Consider the following 9,596-nt stretch of genomic DNA (forward strand, 5'->3'; position numbering starts at 1 on the left):
TGAGTTTGAACTGCTAACCTTGCAAGGTGCTGTCCAACACACCTGGCTCATATATATTAGAGCAGATAAGGAGACATGAAATGGTTCATAAAATAACAACAGCAGATAAATATCACCTTCCCCATTTACTTTCTACAGTTCCTGAAATTCCTGCATTTTTCTACATTGGTGGTGACCAAGGCCCCCTTGGTGAACGGAGGATTAAATACATTACGTCACCAACTAAAATCAAATGCATTGCTGTGAAGTCAGTCCCCATGTGCCACAGAGCAGCACTGCTTCATAAGGGTTGCTCGACATAATCTTTAGGGATGCAGATTGCCAGGCCCTCATGCTGTGCTGCTGCTGGCTCAGTGCCAACGGCCAACTTCCAGGAGCATACGTCATTTGCTCCACTCACGTTTACTCCCTGTGTTTGTAATATAAAATATACGTCAGCTGGATGCCAGAGCACTACAGGAGTAAACATTCTGTGATACCTCTTCACTCGCAACTCAGGACGAATTGCATTTTTGTCACAAGTTTCACCTTGGATCCACCTTTACTTCCCTCAGAAGGTAAGCAGAGATTATGTATTTGGTACTCAAACCAGTCAACAATAGTGAACAAAAATAATCATCATGATTCTCTCTCTCTCTCTGTCACTGTCATGGAGTCAATGCTAACTTATAGTGACCCTCCACCCCCACCCAGGTGGCTTTCTGAGACTAACACTTACATGAGCAGAACCCCCAGTCTTTCTCTCCTAGAGCTGACGGTGATTTCAAACTGGCAGCCACGCAGATCGCAGCCCAATGTGTCACCACAGGGCACCTCCTGGGCTCCTCCTTATGCTGATGGCTGATATTGTCAGGACACCTTTCGGAGGATTATCGTCATCATCATTTTCATCAGAATATGTGCATCCTTTTCTAAAATGCGATACTTAATGCTAACAAATTAAGGCAGTTTGAAGAAAAAAAATTAAAGACTGAAAATGACATGAATTTTCTAAAGTCCACATCCCAAAGTTGGAAATCACTGGTCAGGTGAGACCTTCCCTTCGTCTCAGTCTTTCCTCTTCCGCCCTCTGGAAGATTCCCACCCCTCTGGTAGACCCAGACAGCGCAGCTCTGCCCACGCCAGAGGGTCGGAGTCAGAATGGAGTGGGACCTTGGTTTGGTTTTATTCATTCTTTGCTCCCATGTTTGGATTACTTTAGATATATAAACAGGCTATGAGATCTGCTTTGAGGTGCTATAAGCAATAGTTTGAAATACCTACATACATAAAGGGGCAATACCTTTCCACAAATAGTCAAAGTAGATACTAAACATCGAGAATGTGATTATTGTCTAGGATTCAATTTCCCCTTATGTGAACTAAATTATATTTTTGGTAAGCCAAAAGTAGAATCAATGAGTAGGTCTACTTTTGACAGGACCCAGTGTTTTCAGAACACAGTAGGTGGTTGCTGGGTACGTATTATTTGACTCCACGCTATATCCAATGAGAAAAGTAAATCAGGATGACATTCCTTTTAATTGCATCTCTCTCTAGCCACTGAAACCAGGGACATCTCATTTTGTCTAAGTTATGATGTAACTGGGAAGGATGTTGGAGAACATCTACCCCAACTTTCACTTACTAAACCAAAGACCATGGGGGTCTATGAGAATGAAGTAACTCATTTAGATAACGACAAAAAACAGCGTACCCTTTTCCCTAATCAGTGATCTTTCCACCATGAGAAATGATAGCAGAGTTTTATAAACTGAATGATGATTTAGCTCTTCAGTGGGGATTTTTGTTAAAACACTAATTTTGCAATGCATATTTGTTGGCTGCATTTATTTTAGAGTGCGTTTTCAAATGCCTGTGTATATAGACATTGAGGCAGACCCCTGTTCCTGTATTCATTTGGAAAGAAAACACGACAAGATGAGGCTCAGCCAGAGTGTTGAAAAAGCAAAGGAAGCTTTGGAAGCATTTATTCAAGTGTCTTTTTTGCTTTAGAATAGATCATCTCACAATCTGGTTACCTCATTCATTCCATGAGCAACTGCTAGAACTCTTCTTCAGTAACATTGTCAGTGGAAATAAGTCCTATTTGCAATGGTAACACACCATCAAAAATGTCATAGAATATACTTTCAGGAAACGGCCATATGCTAGAATATTAAAAGATGCCTGTTATCTCAGCAGAAAAGCTTACTCCTTGACTCCTCTTCAGCATTCCACATACATTCATTGTGAATTAAAAGATACATAATGTGTCTCAATAATAATGTTGATAATTTATCAACTATACAACAGGAATAAAAGAAATGTCTTACCCATGTGCCCCAATGAACATTATGCATATTTACAAGAGCATAAAGGACAAAATTAGCAACATCATCCACTTTCAACCAGCATTTATTGATCACTCACTAAATGTCAAACGGCGTCATAGGACCATAAAATGCCCATCACACCGATGTGATAGTCATTCCAGCCCGTTGCTGGGCAGTCAGCAAGTTAAGCTACATGCACTGAATCAGAATACATAATTTTTCAGAATGAGTGGCATCCATTAAAGTTGTTGAAAAAGTCAGGTTGTGATTCTCATCATTGCAAAACTGGAAAAGGAAGTAAGTGTGCATCACCTGTTACTCAAAGACCTCGGGATGTCTTTCCCCTCCCTGTTTGTCAGACTTGCTTGAGGATCAGGAAGAAGGAGGAATAGGTTAGGCTGGCAGCTATAAAGAGTATCCACCATTGAAACCTGTTTTCTCCCTCACTGTTGGCTCAATGGGTCACAAGCGTCGCTCACTTGTAATCGAAATCTTACTGCTTTACTTCTACTTGTTTTTTTAATGATCATCTTTTAAATAATGAGCACGGATTTATTTATAGTCACTAGACAGTATTATTAAAAATAAGCCCTATCTTAAAATATCCTCTCCTTAACAATCATTTTGAGTTTATGTGTCTAGTGCTAATTATCAAAAAAAGAGACTTGAGCCGAGACCAAGCAATGCTACCATCTATGGGAGTATGATATCATAAATACCATGAGGATGGATGGGGTTAGGCCACACAAAGGTTTGGTTTCATTTTATCTTTTTTTTCTTTAAATAATTAGGGATCAAAAAAATTTAATCAAATCCATTCATAAGAAATATCCCCATTTCTTTGTATCAGGTAGGATTGTTGAGGTTCATTTTCTAATGAGTCAATATTTGCTCTTTCACTGTTTATTAAAACCTAGAAATCTTGATTCCCTCCAGCATAGTATCCAGCCCAAAAGACTCCCTGGTGCATCACCTAGGAAAGCGTAAAATCAACAAAACAAAACAAAAATACCTCAAAACCAAATTCACTGCCATTTGATTTCAAGTCATGGCAACTCTACAGTGGAATTGTTCCACAGACTTTCAGAGGCTGAGCTCATGGCTGAAATGGACTGTAGCATTTCTCCCACAGAGCTGCTGGGGGTGGGGGGTGGGGAGGGGGAGTGTTAAGCCACCAATCTTTCCGTTATCAGCCCAAGTTCCATCAGGGTACATTTTGAAGAAGGAATGCTAGTTAATAAATAACTTCTATGCCCTAAAAGTGTGTGTGTATTTTCTGTTTAGCAGCCCTGTGCTTCCTTTGAATGGGGGGTCAGGATACAAAGAACCATGACAAATCCCCACTGCTCTGTTACAGACCAGCCTTTCTCTCCCAGCCCGGGTACATTAATAAAAGTTAACATCTACAGCGTTCTAGCGTCAAAGGAGCCCTGATTGTGCCATGGGATAAGAACTGAGCTGCTAACCACAGGTCAAAAGGAACCAGCTCGAACTTACTTGCTGCTCCAAGGGAGAAAGTGGAGGCTACCCAGGCCTGGAAGATCCAAAGACTCAGAAACTGGAAGGAGACGTTCTAGTCTGTTCCAGATAGAATTGCTCCGAGTCAAAACCAGCTCAGTGCAGTGGGTTTTGTGCTTGCCAAGTGCCAGACTACTATCAGCATTTCACGTGCATTATTTCACTGGCTCCTATGAGGTAGATACATTTCATAGGGAAGCTAACTGAGAAACAGAGATGAAGTAACTTGCCCAATGCCACAGTCAGGAGGAGCCAGGATTCGTACCCAGAGAATTTGGCAATAGACTCCACACTCTTATTTTCCTCATAAGAAACATCGAGAGAATAAGCATTCTCCCTGAAGGAACACTGTTCTGGATACAAAATGATGCATGACCTATCTATCCTATGTTGTATCAGGCTTCTGGTTTGGCTCTTGGACAGTCACTGCTAAAGTCCAATTCTGCATTATTAATGGAGAGATAACTCCCTAGAGTCTAGAATCAAGCACCTTTTGCATCTCAGCTTAGCTACTAACCGCAGTGGCTCCTGCTGCACTCCTTCCCTATGGAAAGAGTCTCTCTATCTCCAACCCTTACACCAAAATAACTTGGTTTCTCACCTTTCCAGACATGAGTGGGGCAAAGCTGCAAGTCCTTTACACATTTTGGCAAATGGCTTCGATCTTCAGCTTTCAGCACAGATTCTTAACAGCAGAGATGGTCTTTGAAAACTTCAAAACTGCCTGGGACGGCCTTGCCTTCTGAGGAATATGTAGAGGCTCTTTCCCAGCCCTCTGTCCCTCTTTGGACCAATCAAGAGCTCCCAATTACAAGGCGGGGAGCAGCAGCAGCCCTGCCTGTGCTGAAGGCTGGACATTGTTCTCTGCTGCAGATGCTGCTTCAGCATTAGGTTTCCAACTGCTCTTATCAGTGCACTTCCTTCGCTTATTTTGCCAGGCCAGGCTTAGGCTCTATCCCGTGCACAGGTCATTCCTGTTTAACTGGGCATCTCTAGCCCCCGACAGGGAAGATGTGGGCTTTGTTATGAAGCCGAGTGTCTCCTGCTGCTCCGGGGTGCCAAGGCTGCAAGGACCCCAAGGGATCATTTACTTCAACATTGTTTCACAGCAGAGGATAGGTGATTTGGAGAAGACTAGTGAGGGCTTACGTGAGTACTTGCTACACCGCTGGATGCTAACATTCAAGGCTCCAAAGTACACTGTGTGAATGATTGGATGGGTTGGATTCCACCTTAACTTCCAACCAAGTAAGATCAAGTGGACACAAACCCTGCCCATTACACTTATAGATAATCCTTGAAATAGAGGCACTGTCCAAGTTATCTCATTTACGGGCTTGTAAATATCAGCAAATCAATTCATTTTTGCTTCTTAGAACTACGAGCACGTCTTCTGTTTAACCTACTCTTCATTGTTGGGTCTAAAGTGGGAATACAAGATTAGTAGAGGGGGCTCCTCGGGCAAGTGCCAAAAATCAAAGGTCGAAACCCAACAGACCCTGGGGAGAGAATACTATGGAAAATCCCTATTAACACAGTGAATGGAGGGCAATGCAGATAGAAGCAGGTTTCTGGCTGCCCCAGCCTCAAAAGAATCAACAGCATCTCAAGCATGCTACAATATGGACGAGAGTCTACAGTGCAACTTTCAGCAAAAATAAAGGCTAGATCTGATGTCCATTCTTTTTCGTTTATTTCACAAAGATGAGAACTAGAGACTATGTCAGAGTATGTGCATATAAAATGAGGGCTTTTTAATTTAAATATGTTGAATGATTATTTATCTCCTCTTCCTGAGGCACTCTCAAGATGACAGCAAATGTCTGAAAATATATAAAGCTGTTATAAGAAAGAGAAAGGGAAACAGACCATTAAATTCCGACTCATTTCAATCTCTTTGTGGGAGTTGGAAAGAGGGGGTTAGCAGTGATGACTACTACAGGAATTCAGGTGACACTCTAAAGAGCTATCTGTCTGCCCTGCTGGATGCCACAGACGTCTATCCCCAACACTAAGTGCTAGGTAAGTTTACAAAGGAAATTCGTTAGCTGAGGGCTGGAAACTGAGGGAGGAATTCAAATTTTTTCTCAATTGAAACAGTGGCCCCTCCAGTCTCCCTTCACTCTTCTCCGCTCGGATTTATATTCTTAAGTAAATCAAGGATAAGGGTAAATTAAGAAGTATTACTCTGAGAGTTCTAGTGCATACACGGACAGGCTTATTGCAAACAAAGTATGTTTAAGCATATCTCTTCAATCAATGGGTACTGGAAGATGAGTTCTTTCAGTAATATATTTCTCTTAGTCTTATTAGGGAGGTTTCAGAATAAAAGGTCCAATCAAAAATCATGATTTGGGAGGGCATCTGCTGGCCCAGTTAAATTCAAGAAAGAGGATGGTTCAGAAGGTTAAGGCAATTGTTTCTGAGAACTCCAGAAGGATAATGTTGATAGATTTTATTTTTTAACCTTTGTTATTAATTGGGAATTGACACATATATCATTCCATAGTTCAATCATGTCAAGCAGAATTGCGCAATTGCTATCACATTCCGTTTCCACACATTCTTTTTCCTGCTCTCCTTGACATTGTCTCCCTTTTACCCCATCCATACCCCTGTCCCCACCCCCATCCATGAAACCTTTATTCTACTTGCTGTCCCTATAGGTTCATCAATACTGGGTTTCATATACCAAAACACAGAAAAACATACAACACAAATTCAAGAGCATGACCGCCAATGACATAACACCTCTGAGCTACACCCTAATATGAACAAGCAAAAATGAAACAAAACATAACAAACCACTGATACAGAAAATGTGGAAATCCAAATCAGGTCCAGCCTGCATCCAAGGGCAGATCCACTGACAAGGTTCGAACTGTTGAAGTCAGACTTTCTTGAAGGACACCAGACTATCACAGGCTGATTAGCAAGTAGTTGTAAGAAAATTGAAAACTACTGGTGACAGAAGGGCCAGGACATTTGCTCCCCAATTTTTCCCCATCACGACAGCCTGTCCTACAAGAATTTCACTCTAAAACATCCCCGTGTCCACCCTACAACCCCGATCTTGCCTCTCCAGATTTCTTTTTATTCTCAAAAATCAAAGACCATTTGAAAGAAGCACAATTTTTTCCCCCAAGAAGGTTAAAGCTGCCCTTTTGACATGGCTTAAACACAAGCTAGCAGAATTAATTCATCTGGAAAGAGTTAGCGATATGGAAGCATTGCTCTCAGAAGCACTGAACCACAAATAGAGCATATGCTGAGAAACAAGAGTTTCACATTGCTTTGAATGCCCTGCTTTGTACTTAGCCACCTGTAACTCATTGTGCCTGAGGCCAAGTTCATATCCAGAGTCCCCTTAGGACAGCGTGGAACTGCCCTAGAGGGGTTCCATGTCTGACATCTTCCAGGAATCAGACAACCACTTCTTTCCCCTCAGAGCAATGGTGGGCGAACCACTGACCATTCTCTTTAATCACTGTACCACCAAGGCTCCTTAAATGATGTTTGAACCTCTTTATCTTAACTGCATTTATGGAGAGGTGTTTTACAATCAGCGATTGCACACCCACAGGGAGAGCCTTCACCCACCCGGGGGAGCCTGTAGGACTGTGTGGCTTTCAGGAATAGCCATTCGACCAACGATTCATGCTCCTGTACTACTGCAGAGTGTCCCATACATCCAACTAGGGACACACAGGCTCAAACGTGACAAAAGTGTCACCTTATAACGCCCCCCCCACGCCCTCCGGAATATGCATTGTCAATATTCAATTCTAAGTGCTGGAGAAAGATGTGGCAGCCTGTTTCTGTAAACATAAATTGGGAAACCCTATGAACCTGTTCTACTCTATTGGATCACTATGAATTCTAATCCACTTGATGGCAACAGGTTTGGCTTTTTTCTATACTTTGATAACAGAGAATATATCTCCTCAAAAGTTCATAAAACATTCGTAAATCACTTTCAAAACATTTTCTTTCTACTTGAGCCCTTGGTATCAGCTCCTCATCCCGCCCCCTCACCTTCCCCCATCCTCCCTCTCTCATGAACCCTTGATAATTTATAAATTATTATTTTGTCATCTCTTACACTGACCGACGTCTCCCTTCACCCACTTTTCTATTGTCCGTCCCCGAGGGAGGGGATTATATGCAGATCAATGTGATTGGTTTTCCCTTTCTCCCCCCACCTTTCCCTTCCCCTGCTGGTATTGCAACTCCCATCCCTGGTCCTGAGGGGTTTTTCTGTCCTGGATTCCCTGTGTTTCCAGCTCTTATCTGTACCAGTGTACATGCACTGATCCAGCAGGATTTGTAATGTAGAATTGGGATCATGATAGTGGGATGGAGGGAGCATTAAAGAACTAGAGGAAAGTTGTATATTTCATCATTGCTATACTGCACCCTGACCAGCTAGTCTCCTCCCCAAGACCCTTCTGTAAGGGGATGCCCAGTTGGGCTCAAGTAGAAAGAAAATGTTTGAGAATGATGATGGCAACAAATGTACAAGTGTGCCTGACACAATGGATGGATGTATGGATTGTGATAAGATTTATACGAGTCGCCAATAAAATGATTTTTTTAAAATATTCATAAATATGAAACACATTTTGGTTCAAAAAGAAAAAAAGTAATCAGTCATATCAAGTTCAGCAAGAAATTATTAGTCAGTTCTGTGTAGCACCTATATGGCAAAATCAAAACACTGTACACTAATTCTGAATCCTATTTAACTTGAAAACTAGATGTTTTCATTTTTATAATTGTAATAGTTTTAGATTACATTTTTAGGGTTTCTAATATTCTTTCTTTAGCTTCATGAATATTATGTTCTGTTGGCTTCTTTTCTTTAAATGTTTTAAAGCACTTATAATAAAAGCTGTCAGGTACCTTACAGGAGACAGTGTGTCTTAGTGCTTAAGAGCACAGATTAAAGAAACAGTGACTCAGTTCGAATGATAGCTCTACCACCTACTAACGATGACACTGGTTGTTTTAAAATTTGGCAGTGTTTTCTTCTCTGGAAAACAATGTCTCTAACGTGTTTATAACAATGCCTCAAACACAGCCCTCTGTAGATTAGCTTTTAGAATGATCTCTTTTTTGTTGTTGTTTGTTTTCAATGAACCTGAATTTTCTCCTGTGGTTTTTCATTCCTATCTGTGATAACATCTTTTAAGAGCTTTTTTCCTGTAAAAGTTGTTCCCTGAGGTGTTCCGGGAATTATAAACTCCACGATTGGGCAGGTTGCCCCTGCCAGATCTTCCTGGACACACTGGTTCCAAACTAACCTTCTGTTGGCCTCTTGGCTGGAACGTGGGATGGGTGTGGGCAATGAGTAGTTTAACTATCGGTCTTAACTTTGGAAAGCCCCAGCTAGGAATATGAGGATATCTAAATCAAGCCAGGAGTAACCCAGGAGTAAGAGAGATATATTTTGCTTCAAGTTTTATCAGAACTAGTTGACTGAGAGAATAGCTTGAAGTTAACCATTTCATAAAATTCATGCATGCATCATTTCCGATGATAAGAAATTCACTAGAGGATGGGTGTTGACAAAATTGAAGCAAGGAGTAAAGACTACCCTTTCAAGTACTTGGGGCGGGATCAGGAGAGAATTATATGGTAGCGTAGGTATCGATAAGGCTGAGTTATTTTTAAAAGAGCAGGTGAGATGTGAGCGTGTCTTGATGTTGAATAGGAGGGGTGGCTTAGGTTTGGAAAAAGGATGCAGGTTTTTTCTGAGACATA

At 41.5% G+C, this 9,596-nt stretch overlaps 1 protein-coding gene across 1 annotated transcript in view; it reads right to left on the bottom strand.

Moving 5' to 3' along the window:
• The window catches only part of RGS5 (regulator of G protein signaling 5), a 63,449-nt gene extending 58,883 nt beyond the window's left edge, over positions 1–4,566 (bottom strand). Inside the window, exon 1 of the mRNA XM_013005707.2 lies at positions 4,435–4,566. Within this exon, the coding sequence (XP_012861161.1) occupies positions 4,435–4,478 (44 nt within the window). The 5' untranslated portion in view covers positions 4,479–4,566. The remainder of the gene's footprint in view (positions 1–4,434) is intronic.
• Between the last annotated feature and the right edge of the window lie 5,030 nt (positions 4,567–9,596).

Source organism: Echinops telfairi, unplaced genomic scaffold (assembly GCF_000313985.2).
Source record: "Echinops telfairi isolate 266 unplaced genomic scaffold, ASM31398v2 ScPeMD7_7424;HRSCAF=8462, whole genome shotgun sequence".
NCBI classification, from domain to species: domain Eukaryota; kingdom Metazoa; phylum Chordata; class Mammalia; order Afrosoricida; family Tenrecidae; genus Echinops; species Echinops telfairi.